The sequence below is a fragment of the Montipora capricornis genome, chromosome 8, assembly GCF_036669925.1.
Source record: "Montipora capricornis isolate CH-2021 chromosome 8, ASM3666992v2, whole genome shotgun sequence".
NCBI classification, from domain to species: Eukaryota; Metazoa; Cnidaria; class Anthozoa; order Scleractinia; family Acroporidae; genus Montipora; species Montipora capricornis.
The window spans coordinates 15,125,764-15,139,132 of record NC_090890.1 but is presented as its reverse complement, the minus strand read 5'-3'; the positions used below and the strand labels follow the sequence as shown (position 1 = coordinate 15,139,132).

The window sequence follows — 13,369 nt, the reverse complement described above, 5'->3', positions numbered from 1 at the left end:
CCCGAAAAGCTCCCGAAAATAATTTTAGGTGTTTCTCAAAACGCCCGAGTTTTTCGGGCCCGAAAAAAACGTATCGTTTTCCCGAGATATTTTACGGGTGATTGCGTGCTCCCGAGAAAAGTCCAAAAAATCTCGGGAAAGTTTAGTGAATAAAAAATGGCTGCCGTTGGAGCACTTTTAACCCCAAATCGTGAGAAAAGAAAATATAGACAAAGAACAGTTTTGACTGGAATGAGAAGATGCGAGGTAATTGAACGTTTTAGATTGTCACCTGAGAGAATTGAGTGGCTTATTTTGAAGTTTGAAGGACAATTGAGGCGCAACACCGGGCGAAATGCTCCGCTAGATCCGGAGATTCAGGTGGGTAATTTTCCTTTTTTCTATGATCTAGCCACTGGCACTTTCAACTCCCTCGTTGACAAAGAGGCCCTTTTCGAGTATAGTGGAGGTTTCAAATGTTTATTAACCTATTAGGTCCTGACAGCATTACGTTACTTTGCGAGTGGAAGTTTCTTGAAAGTCGTCGCAGACACCATGGGGATTTCCAAGGCTGGTGCCAGTCGCTGTGTTCACTCCTTTACCCAGTGTTTAAAGAGTATTGCTGGCGAATGGATTATCTTTCCCACATCAAGAGAAGAAGTGAATGTAATTATTGATATTAAGTTTTACCATAGTTCTACAAAAAAAGCACTAGCTAACTGTGAAGTCAACTCTGCTTGTCAGTAGACACGATCATTTGCATGAAAGGGGGAGCGATTTTCATTTCCATTTACACTATATTTCTTGTTTGCAATTTAGCGAAAAGTCCTAAATTCAACTGCTCTTTCCACTCGAGTAGGCATATTCCTAAAAAAACTGGGGTAAAAAACCGCACAACCCGTAAAATTTCGCACAAAAACTAACTTAAATTTACGTCTTTTCCGATGAAGTTATTTTATTTACTGTTTTCTCTGCGGTCCGCATCGAGTGGTCGTCGGTCATGCGAATTGGCACAAAGTATTAATTCTGTGATTCAAATGATTAAAGAGTTTGTTCCAAAAATGTTGATTCATATTCTGATGCCCACGTCTAACAGGCTGTTAATCTCCTCAAGTTTTGAGCCGCAGTTTATTGGGTCCGCCGTTTTAACTACTGTGATCTTTCATAGGAAACTATGACGAAATTTTACTCGATTGGAGCTTTCCCCAAGGTTATGGGGGCGATCGATGGCACGCTCATCCCAATCCGTGCACCGGCAAAAGAGGAACACCTTTATGTTTGTCATAAGGGATTTCATGCCATCAACGTGATGGCAGTCTGTGATGCAGAAATGCGGTTCACAAACATTGTGGCCAAGTGGCATGGCTCAGTCCATGACTCAGCCATCTTCAACGGGAGCGCACTGCAGATTCACATGGAAACGAAACAGCAGGAAGGATGGTTGCTTGGGGACAGAGGATACGCCCTACAGAGCTACCTTATGACCCCTTTAAACCCTGACAAAGTGTCGAGTGCAGCAGAAGAAATGTACCAAAGGAGCCACACGAGAACAAGGAATGTGATAGAACGATCATTTGGCCTCTTGAAACAAAGGTTTCGATGCCTTGATTTCTCTGGAGGGACGATGCAGTTCTCCCCATGCCGCTGTTGCGACATAATTGTTGCGATAGTGGTATTGCATAACATGTGTATCCATGACAACACCCAGCTGCCAGATGGGCTTGATGTTACACAGCTTAATGGCAGTGATGACAGGCCTATGTATTCTGCACAAAACTGTGATGAATCAGGTGTTGCCAAAAGACAAAAACTTATCCAAGAAGTGTTTTCTCAAATGTAAAGGCTAATGCACATTCACTCACTTAAATTATTAATATTTTACAATAAATTTCAACACAACAAACCAGAAATGGACAGTTAAGTATAAAGCTACAATGGGGCGGGTCCTCTGAAAATGGGGAAAAAAAAGGAGGTAACAAAAACTAAAGAAAAAAATTGAGTGAAGTGGAAAATACAAAACTACCATGAACACTTCCTTTCAGATTTCTTATTTAATAATTACCACTTCTGCTTAAACCTACTGGTCAATATATATTATTTAAGCTGGCAACATAATCGTATAATATAATCTTATAACCAGTAATCAGCATTTTGCGAAAAAGTTCCCATGAAGAATGCTCTTCATGGATCCTGCCTTCGATGAACAGGCATAAACACAAAATCACTTACAATCAAAGGTATTTTTCATTCCCATTTTTAAGAACGAATATTTTTCATGGTCAAATATTTATTAATCCCTCCTACTAATTAGTGAATGTTTTAGTGGAGAGAAACCCCTTCTTGTAAGGAGGATTCTTCTATCAAAACCAATTAAGAAAGCCACAAAGGTTGCTAGGTTAACTGCTGCTTCATGTATTACTATTAAATAACCAACATTCACTAATTTAGCAGGGAGTTTGAGGGGAATATTGTGTGGTGAGTTGAGGAAAAATCATAGGCAAAAGTTAGGGTTAGTCTGTAAAATGAGGGGAGAAATTTACAGAGCAAACTCTCAACTCCAAAGTAAGGTTAACAAATGAAACAAACTCTGTATGAAATTAAGAACTTTAATCTCAGAAACAGCCAGATAGTACATGTAGGAAAAACTAACTCAAGTAGGAAGGATTAATAAATATTTGACCATGAAAATTATTCGTTCTTAAAAATGGGAATAATAAAGATGAAAAATCTTTACACTAAAATCGTCGTTCTTAAAAAATATATGGAAAAAAGTAAAGAAATCCCATGGAATATGAAACACAGGTTCCACGAGGCAAATCCAAAAATCCCGAAGATAAAGACAAGCTCACCACCATTAGGCTTGTAAATGTTGATAAAACTATGCGATTTTTCATGCAAACTTTCTTTCAGCAAAACAGCTAAGTACAACCAGTTGCAAAAATACTTGAGACAGCCATGTTTACATACTCTCATCTAAACACAGCTCTTGACCAATGAGAGTGCAAGTACTATCCTAATTATTTTATAAAAGAATATATTGCACTGCATATGAGCTGCACAAGTTCAAAGGCCATACATCCTTCACCAAACGCTGAATTATTCTGAGGAGAAAAGTAGAAAAAAAGTAGAAAATATCACAAAAACAACTGGAAATTATCAGGAAAACATGATGATTAACTCACAATGATTAGGCTATTTTTTCTTTTCAATCAGAGTCTCAATTTCTTTCTTCATGCTATAGTAACTGGTTGCCACCTCAAAGTACTGAAGGAATGTTCAAATAAATGTTGTGTCGAGTCGTTGTGTTCATTCAGTGTACGTCCCAGAGTACATTTTGTGTAGCTTGGCCAGAGAATAAATCACCTTTCCAACATCAATGGAAGAATTTAAAGGAAATATTTATATCTGATTACGAGTTAATATTAACAATATACACCATCACTTCAGAGCACACATGACAGACGAATGAAATTAAAATATGGGGCACAGTACCACAAATGTGGAGGCCTATGTTTGAGGACTCTTTCAGATTGTAATCACACTCAGTGTTAATTCAGGTCATTTGCAGGCATATCCTTACAACAAATGAGCACAACCAAGACACAGTCTGATTGGTCCATGTGCCAAAATGAACATTCCTGACTGGCTATAACAATTGCATGACACTTCGATGTGAGCATGACACAAGCTGCTTTGTAATAATGACAATAACAACTTTATTTAAGTGTCAATGGATTTACCACAAGAGCATTAAGTGGGACACTAACAATATTAACTCAATCAAATCAAATATTGGTTTTTGTCTATTTAAATTAAAAATATAGACAGAGAACTTACTTGTAGCACAGCAGCCTACTCCGCAGTTAAAATCAATCCATGTTGGGAGACTGCAAAGGCTTCTATTTCATTCACTGTAAGCTTAAGCTTAAGTTAATCCACTTGATTAGCACTCCATGTTAAAGTCAACAATGACTTCGCAGTAATTTTTTACAAGAAGAAAGAAGAAACATGACCACAAAAGTGACAAAACAAGATCAAACTAGCCTACCTGTCCGCTTCGATACCTTACCTGCCCGCACTCACTGCAACTTTTCGTTGAAAAAAAACTAAACATTTATATATGTTATAAGGTTAAAGAAACCTCATCGCAAACGTACGACTTGGTGCTTTTTGACGTACATTATCAGGTTTGCAAGTGATATAGATAAATTCTCGAAAGACAAGAAAAATGTGCTCAAACCATGTATCAACGGCTGGTCAACGTTGCAAGATACTTCGATTTCAAGATTGCCGTCACACATGCTTGTATTATGGAATTTCCAGTATTGTACAAAAACTAACCACAAACTAGAGTTATTTAACAGGTGAACAATAAAAAACAATGGAAGGAGGGCATCAATGCCACTGTTCCACTTGTCCCTCCAACAAATCGATCGTGATTCTCGAACCACCTGTCCACGCAGACGCAGAAGGTCATTCCCGAAAAAACCTACCCGAAAATATCGGGCTACGTTCGGGTGTTTTGAGAAACACTTTTCGCAACCCGAAAATCACGCCCGAAAAACTCCCCGAAAGCTTTACGGGCCCGAAAAGTTTTCGGGTCTTTTGAGAAACGCACGCCTGGTCTCTGCTAGGTGAGGAGGGTGTTGTGGACACCCCGCAGGATTAAAAACAAGACCTGCTGAAAGGGTGAATGAGCTCCACAACAGGGCCTTCTCAGTGCAGCTGCCTGACTTTGTCTGCCGCTGATTCCACTGGGGAGGTTCGTAAAGGTGTACCTGTGTCCTGGGCAAGCGCAGGCTCACAAATCTGTCCAGGCGTTCGCGCTGAAGATTGCAGTGTGACGCCCGTTGTCATCCTAAGTGGGGTATAGAGAGATTTAGTGTTCTGCTGCAGCGACTGGGCAGCCGTATTTACGGGTGGCCTGCTTGCCACAATCCGTGGAAGGCCTGCGAAAGGGAAGGCTAAAAAGTCAACCCCATCATTTGTTTCCTGATACAACTGAAAATCAAACCGTTCAAATTGGCTCATGGAATATTCAGACCCTGAAATGGACTGGACGACGATTATCGGACTGCGATTTCCAACCTAGAAAGACTGTTTTTCTTAACGCAGAGCTTTCTCGGCTAAATATGGACGTTGTGGCTCTGTCCGAGACTAGATGGCTGGGATCGGGCAGTGTTAAAGAGAGCGAGCACACTTTCCTTTGGTATGGTATGAAGGATATACAAGCTCATGGTGTCGGATTTGCAGTTAAAAATACTCTACTAAAGCACATGGACACTCCTATCAGTGTCTCGCCGAGGCTCATGAAACTCCGATTTTGCACCCAAAAGGGTTACCTCTCGATGCTGAGCGTGTATGTGCCAACACTGCAGGCTGACGAAGGAATAAAAGACAGCTTCTATTGGGTGCTGGAAGAGGAAATTAGAACAGATACAGGTCGCTGCCGATTCTGGAAATCTTCGTGAAATGTACGATGGCATCAAAGCTACTATTGGCCCTGTTAAAAGAAAGGTAGCACCGTTGAAAGATCTTGAGGGGAACCTGCTCATCCACAAAAACCAGCAATTAAAGCGGTGGATTGAGCATTATGATGCATTGTATGACAGAGAACCCGACAAAGATGCCCGTATCATTGACAATCTCCCTAATCTGACTTGTGTAGATGAGCTAGACTCTATCCCTAAAGTACATGAACTGCTGGAAGCAATATGTGAACTCTCCAATAATAAAGCCACAGGTACTGATGGTATCCCAGCAGTTAACATGGAAGCAGATCTTGATAGATGCATTGCCCAAGCCTCCATCTGTTAGGGACTACTTCGGGAGAGGGTGTGGGAAAACAGGAAGCTTCGGCTAAAGACCAAAATCACAGTCTACACCTCGTGCATCCTTTCTACTTTACTCTACGGATCTGAAACCTGGTCTGCCTGTGCTGCGCAGATCACGAGATTGAACACCTTTCCTTTGAGAAGTCTGAGGCGGATCCTGGGAATTAATTGGATGGACATGTGTGTCGTATGCCTCAAAATCGTCTAACGAAGAAGGTCTTGTGCAGTGAAGTCAGCTGTGGACATTGTGCCAGAGGAAGACCTCTCCTTCGTTTCCAGGATCGCATTCGTAATGTGCTCCGCCATTGTGGAATACGGGAGGATGGGGTTGAGAAACGTTGTGCCGAGAAGGCGAAGTGGCGAAAAAGGGTATACAAGGGTGCAGCAGCAGCAGAAAAACGGTGGTAAGACAAAGGATTGACTCTGTGGAAATGTGTGACAGATGTAGTCGCGGACTAGCATGATCCTCTTGGGATCGGACGCAGCCTATTAGATTATTATTAGTTTTTTTATCGCAGTATGTTAGATACCGTACCCGATTATTATATTCTGCTCCCTATCAAGTTTTTACAAATGTAACATTGATCAACCTACTTGTATGAATAACGTCTGCTTTAACGTTTTCTCCTTAAATGTTAGGGGAATTCATGATCTCAACAAACGTAAATCGATCTTTACATGGGTTAGGACCAGAAAGCAGATATTATTATTATATTTTTTTTTTTAGTACGCCAGATGTTTTTGATAAATGGAAATTTCAGTGGCCAGGAAACTTGCATTATTCGCACGGATCAAATCATAGTAATGGCATTCTGGTGTTAATACGTGAGACCCTGCAATTTAAGTTGAAGCCGGTCAGGAAAGATAGTCATGGCAGATTTGTCAACGTTGAAGTATTAGTTCAAGATTCTCCGGTTTTGTTGATCAATATTTATGCTCCTAACCCTATGAGGCCATTGACTTCTATGAAAATCTCAGGACTACTTTACTTGAAAGTGACTATGACCAGGACTACAAGTTTATCATGGGAGGTGATTTTACATGTGGAAACAAAATAAGCCTTTAGTCCAACGTCAGCTAGATTATTGGCTAATAAGCAATGATTTTCAAGATGATGTGGACAACACGGGTATACTTTCAGCCATCAAAACAGACCACGCTGCTATAGTGCTCCAGGTTAACAGTGTTGAAAAGCAACCAACTGGACCATCATATTGGAAATTGAATTCTAGCCTTATAAAAAACAACGTTCCCTCGTGGCTAGTAGAATTTTGTGATGTGTTAGTCAAAGGCCTTTTGTGGGATTTAATTAAATATAAAGTAACAATGAAATATAGCAAAACAAAAGTAAGACAAAGGAGAAGCCGTCTCTGTGAAATCGAGAATAAATTGAAAGAATGCCAATAGATTTTTGACACTATTCCGATAGAAAATAATGCTATACAACTGGAAACAATCAAATCTGAGTACAATTCACTGTACGATTATATTATTCAAGGCAATGTTATTCGTTCTAGAGCCAACTGGTATGAACACGGTGAGAAAAATAATAATTACTTCTTATATTATATTTAGAAAGTAGAAAGATGAGCAACTCCTGCGTCCGCAAACTTTTTGACAAAGGCGGTAAATTAATAGCTAATCTCAAATTAATTTATCAGAACTGTGTGATTTCTATACCGAATTGTATTCTAACCGCGACTCACCCAATCATAACAATGCAAGCGATGCATTTCTTGACCACTCTCGTTTACCAACTTTAAATGAAGACGCTAAACAAATTTGTACAAATTTTTAGTACGCTCTGCTATAATCCCCACACTCAAGTATTTAATTCTGAGGCCAGTTTCAAACGTTGCTCTACCGCCGTGTCGAACTAAATTCAGGAACTAAATTCGATGTTGGTACGGCAGTAGCGCGGCGTTTGAAACCACTGAGTACAGCAACAACAATTAAATTCGACAGGGTCAGTTGTGCTACACAGGACTGCCTCGGCGTGATTTCAAACGTTGCGCTACTGCCGTGCCGAACTCAATTCATAAATTATTACTCGGTTGCCAAACCCAGTCGGAATCTGCGTTTCATTTCTCCGTATTTCTTTTTTCGTGTCATGAAAAGTCTTGCCTGTCATTCCCCTGCTAAGTGGTGTCTTTGTGCATAGCCTTCTGTGCGTATTTGTTACGTTTGAGGGGGCTGGGGTTGAATATACTGGAGCAAGTCAATGAATGGAATGCAACTCCGTACACACACTTCATAGACTTTGAGAATGCATTTGATTCTATATATCGCAAAAGTCTATGGAACATCATGTCAATATATGGAATCCCAGAAGAGCTTATCAGTCTGATAAAAGCAATGTACAGCAACTTTGAATGCGCTGTCGTGGAAGAAGGTGAAACAACAGAATGGTTTCAAGTTCAGTCTGGAGTAAAACAAGGGTGCACCATGTCAGGTTTTCTTTTCTTACTATGAATTGACTGGGTCATGAACAGAACTACAGAGGGTAGGAGAACTGGCATACGATGGAAGCTCACCTTGGTCTTAGAAGATCTTGACCTTGCAGACGACATTGCCCTATTGTCATCTAGATGTGTTGACATAGAAGATAACACCAGTAGGCTTGTCGATGAGGCTGCCAGAGTAGGACTTAAGATTAATGGGAGGACGTCAAAAGTTATGCGAATAAATGCCAGAAACGACCAAAGAATAAAAGTAAATGACGAGCAGGCAGATGATGTTGAGGAGTTTTTGTACCTAGGTGAACTGCTAGATAAAGAAGGTGGGGCGACCAAAGACATACAACAGAGACTAAGTAAAGCCAGACAAACTTTCTACAGGTTGCAAAGAATTTGGGACTGTAACGAAATTAGCAGGAAGACGAAAGTTCAATTGTTCAAAACAATTGTCAGAGCAGGTTTGAGGTATGGCTGCGAAGCTTGGAAACTCACGAAAACAGAAGAAAAGAAGCTGGGCGCCTTCCAATACAAATGCATGAAACGCAGACTGAGAATAAGATGGCGACGGACCATCTCGCACCAACAAATCCAGGAGACTACAGGAGTGAATAGAACGAGTGATGAGATCGGACGCCGAAGATGAAATTGGATCGGGCATACATTGAGGAAGAACAGAGAGGAGCACTGTGTTGCAGCATTGGAGTGGAGGCGAGAGGGGAGGAGGAGACCAGGTAGACCGAAAACAACAGGGAGGAGAATGGTTGAAGACGAAAGACGAGTAGCTGGATGGCAATCATGGACGACTGTCAGAGCTTTAGCAGCAAACCGAAGTGGATGGAAAGAGATTGTCAAAGCCTTATGTGCCTTATGGCACAAAGAGATATAGAGATAGAGAGAGGGGTTGGGGTAATGCGCAGATTTCTCTGGTGCACGCAGGAGAACATTTAATTAACCTGCAATGGCGTCGAAAGTCATTAGTGGATCTTTAAACAAAATGTACACTCATGGAGCTCAAGAATGGAACGTCAATTGGATGAACAACACAGGCGGTGAAAAATAAATATCTGGAATCTTTAAAGCGGCAAGTAATGGTCTTCGAGAACAATTTCATTTTTCGCCGTTGGATATCAAGTGAGCTTTGCAATATGGTGCATGGTCATTGTAACACGCATGGCGTTTTAGTACATCTTTAAACAAAATATACCCATATGGAGCTCAAGAATGGAACGTCAAGACAGACGGTGAAACATAAAGATCTGGAATCTTAAAAGTAACATTTATTTTGTACTCAACTCTGTAAAGGTAAAAAAAATGGAAATGTGACAGTGAAAAATTATTTGAATGAAAGGTTGTCTCTTTTGTGCTTCATTATTTACGGTCAAGGTTCTTTCGAAAAGGGTTTGATGTGAATTGTTAGAAATTTGTTTAATTGCATCTGCTTTGTGACACCGATTTTGTGTCTTGTTTGCAACCACGCAATTGAAATAGGAAGGATTTTTTGCCTCTAATAGCAAATATGTTGTTTGTTTCAATAAACTTTTCGCTGGAAAAGGTTTTTGTGAGATTTCCAGCCGTTGTGAAATTCTGTCATGTTGTGTACTTTTCAAGCTTAACAAATTTGCATACGTGTGTTGAAATATGATAAGGGAGGAATTTTGTTGTAGTGCACTTTAAGCAGCACATAAGTCACAAAAATAAACAGGTCTGTTGGAAGCGTGCTTGAGTTTCAACAAGTAAACATGCCGCGGTAACTTGATCACCGCGCCCGCTGAATTCAATGTCACTTTTGATTTTGCTATTTACTTGTGCAGCCAAAAGTACAATAACGAAATTGAACGTAGCCAAAATCTCCCAAAATGTTTGTCGCTGATCGTAACTTTGTATATTCGGGGTTCAAAATTAATGTTGTTTTCATGTAGCAAATTTTGTGCTGATGGCAAAATATTTTATTCTCGATCGACTGTCCTGAAAACTTCCTTCTGCTCTTCCTAAAAACTGTGTATCAATATTTAGTTACTTTTGCATCAATATTTGTTTTGCATAAAGCAAGCTAACAAAATCTGTACCTTGCTTAGTTCGCATTTTTGAGCGTTACAATATAATTTTCGGTCCTATGCTACTGTTAAAAAGTGGAATATTTTTCAGGTCACCCATCCAGATACTAACCCCGCTGGACAGGGTTAATTTCAGTGAAGTTGTGCATTACAAAGCTGTCAGATTCTCAGAGTGCACGCTTAAACTTGTGGCGAAAAGAAGTTGTGAGGGAACTTGAAAATGATCAACATGTCAGCCCAGAAGCCAATGTTTCTCGATTCCCTTCTTTTTTCTTCAATCTGTCTGGGTTCAGTACTTTGCTAGTAACCACATGTCTTCTCACTGGGCTATTTACCTAAGACTTCTACCATGGCACTACAATGACATACAATACCAAAACAATATCTTGCACTGCTAGAGCTACGTAATACGTAATACGTTGAATCTCCTGGAAGACAAAACGCAGCTCAGTTGACAATATGGAATAAAGTGCTGTATTACTGCACTACCACACGTAAGCAATGCATGTCTATTTTTTCTAAAGATGACAGGAATCTGTTCTTTCTGACAAATGATTAACAGGCCGGTAGGCAGGTTTTTAACCTCAGAAAAAATATCTGTTTCGTCGTATGAAAGTACGAGCAAACAAAATTGTATGAAAGTAAGAAGTCGTACCAGCACGGGTGACCCTTTAAATGGTCTTAAGGACCCCCGACTTGAAAAAATTGCCCGGAACGCTGCAGTTTAATACCACCCAACTCAGTCCCTTCTGTTTTAAAGTAGCACGTACCACAGGCAACCCAGTGTACGGTCATACAGCGTCTAGTTTTAATGTAGTTTTGATTATTTGGCAATTTGCACGCATGCGTACCAGTTGTATACTAAGAAAAAAATGGCGTTGCGCAGAAGTTTGGGTGATTCGATTACGACTTCAACTATACTCGAGAATGCTGATATCGAAGAAGTCGAAGAAATCAACGATTCAGAAATCGCCGGTTTTTGCGATAAATTATTATTCGACATCATCTGGTGGATGTTGTATGTATATACAATCGAGTAAATTGAGGGACGAACAACCAAAAAGTTCTTTTCAATCTGCTCTCGCTGTACGTGTTCAAAACTGTGTACCACCAGCCAACGTTTCTTTGCAGACGCCGGCACGATCGTGCCACAGCAACCTGCTTAGTTTCGTGGAAGGAAACCACAAGAAGAATAAATGAACACACTTTAAGAAGTGTTCTACTCGTTGCAATAAAACGATGTAACATGGACTGTTGCATCAGTTGTTGTTGCCTTCTGGCGTTTAAAATCGCTTTCATAAAAGCAAAATTCCCCCAGCCTTCCTTTCGGCTGCTGTCCTGTATGTGAAACCGCTGGATGGAAGGTTTGTTTTATCGGTTCTGACCTCGATTTTGAATTTGGCGCGACTGAATTAAGTTCGACGTTTGAAACCACTCCCGTGCTATGGTCGCGCCACTGCCAGGGTCAAATTCATTTAAGTTCGACACGGCTCCTAACCATTGGTTAAGAGGTATCAAAACCTATAGGTTTCCACGGTATTTAACGTCGGTTAGCTCCAACCATTCTTCGAGCAACCCCGGGCTGCATATTAAGACTTGAGCATGGTGATGGCATCATCAAGCTAAGGCAATGCACATTGCAATAAAGGAAACTTAAAACTTGTATAATTTATTTTCCTTATTTTTCCGCCAGCCTTGGTACAAAATGCCTCTTTCAACTAAAGGGAAAAGGCGCGCGGAGGATGTGTTGCTTCATCTACATCTATATCTACATGTTCCAGCACTCGGCCAAGTCCCTTTTTGACTTCTGGCTGTTTCTGCTTAGGTGACCTCATGCACCACAAGACGTTTGAAAGGCATCATCGCCAAGCCAGCCACTTCTGCTGGAGAGAACAGGACAGCCACAACACCGGGGATTTTAACGTCCCAAAAGGGACTTATGAACATACAAGATATTTGTGAGACGGAGCCTACGGTTTATAGTCCTCATCAGAGAGGACTTGAAAGTCTAAGCATTTGTGGATGTAATTGCAAAGGCAGCACTTTCTCCTCAGCCGATTAACACTAATCCCAGATTAAAAATTAACCAAGGAATTTATTTCTCTGCTCCCAAATGCTGTTCAACGCTAAAATTTGGCAAAACTCTACATTAGAAGAAGTCAACCTTCAAAAACAAAACTAAGCCAAAGAAACTTTTACCGAAAAGTTGCAAAACTGAAACCAAAGTTTACGTCTATAATCTCTTATTTTGGAGGCTGTGGTAATAGCTAGAACATAATCAAAGGATCGAAGGAAAGACGGCAAAACACAACTTTGTTAATATTTAATACATTTCAAATATTATTACTTTTACGTAAACTTGACCATGTACAATAAACAAATTTCGATTATGATCATTAATTTACTTTATGTCTCCTTTCAGACGGAGATTTCCACTTAGCAGACTTGATGATAATCAAGATGCACAGGAAACCAGGCCTCGATTGTTCAAAAGGTGGATAACGCTATTCACCGGATAAATCACTATCCAGTGGATAAACACTAGAAAAAAACTAATTGAGCTATCCAGTGGAGAATGATTCATCCAGTGGATACGTTGTTGTAGTTCGCATGAATTGTGAATAATTTTTGTTTCTGGATTCTGGATTCTGGATTCCGGTAACTGGATTCTGGATTCCGGATTCCACATTCTGGATTCCTCCTTTTAGTGCTGCCCGTCACAAGGCGATACGGTTTCAGGGACTGCACGTTTGATCGAGCACATTCGTTCTCACTTAGAAAGGCTCGGTAGTAAACATCTACTCTCTACAGAAGGTACTAAGGTAAGCATAACTTTGCTATGATGTAGTTAAACACAACTTTTCAAGCAGTGTGATACCTTTTCCGACTCAGAACATGACAACGGAACTAAATCCGCTACTAACTATGCTCTGATTAAACAAATTATTTTCACACTTAACTTGCAAACAAGCGCTTATCCTCGAGTGGTCACTTTTCCTTTAATTCTAGAGGCCACTCTAAATATTGTTTAATTAAACTCAGGAAA

At 40.3% G+C, this 13,369-nt stretch overlaps 2 protein-coding genes across 3 annotated transcripts in view; one reads left to right on the top strand and one right to left on the bottom strand.

Moving 5' to 3' along the window:
• Positions 1-13,369, bottom strand: part of LOC138014603 (NLR family CARD domain-containing protein 3-like) — a 203,076-nt gene that overhangs the window by 150,014 nt on the left and 39,693 nt on the right. The gene's annotated exons all lie outside the window — the stretch shown is intronic.
• Positions 51-6,047, top strand: LOC138059822 (putative nuclease HARBI1). Its single transcript, XM_068905450.1, has 2 exons — positions 51-645; positions 1,148-6,047. The coding sequence occupies exons 1-2, from the start codon at positions 535-537 to the stop codon at positions 1,817-1,819; spliced, it is 783 nt and encodes a 260-aa protein (XP_068761551.1). The 5' UTR covers positions 51-534; the 3' UTR covers positions 1,820-6,047.

Bases quoted from the DNA above. Each gene is read 5' to 3' on its own strand.
- LOC138059822 (XM_068905450.1), top strand. From the start codon at position 535: ATGGGGATTTCCAAGGCTGGTGCCAGTCGCTGTGTTCACTCCTTTACC. The intron at 646-1,147 runs GTAATTATTGAT...GATCTTTCATAG, and splicing joins CATCAAGAGAAGAAGTGAAT to GAAACTATGACGAAATTTTA.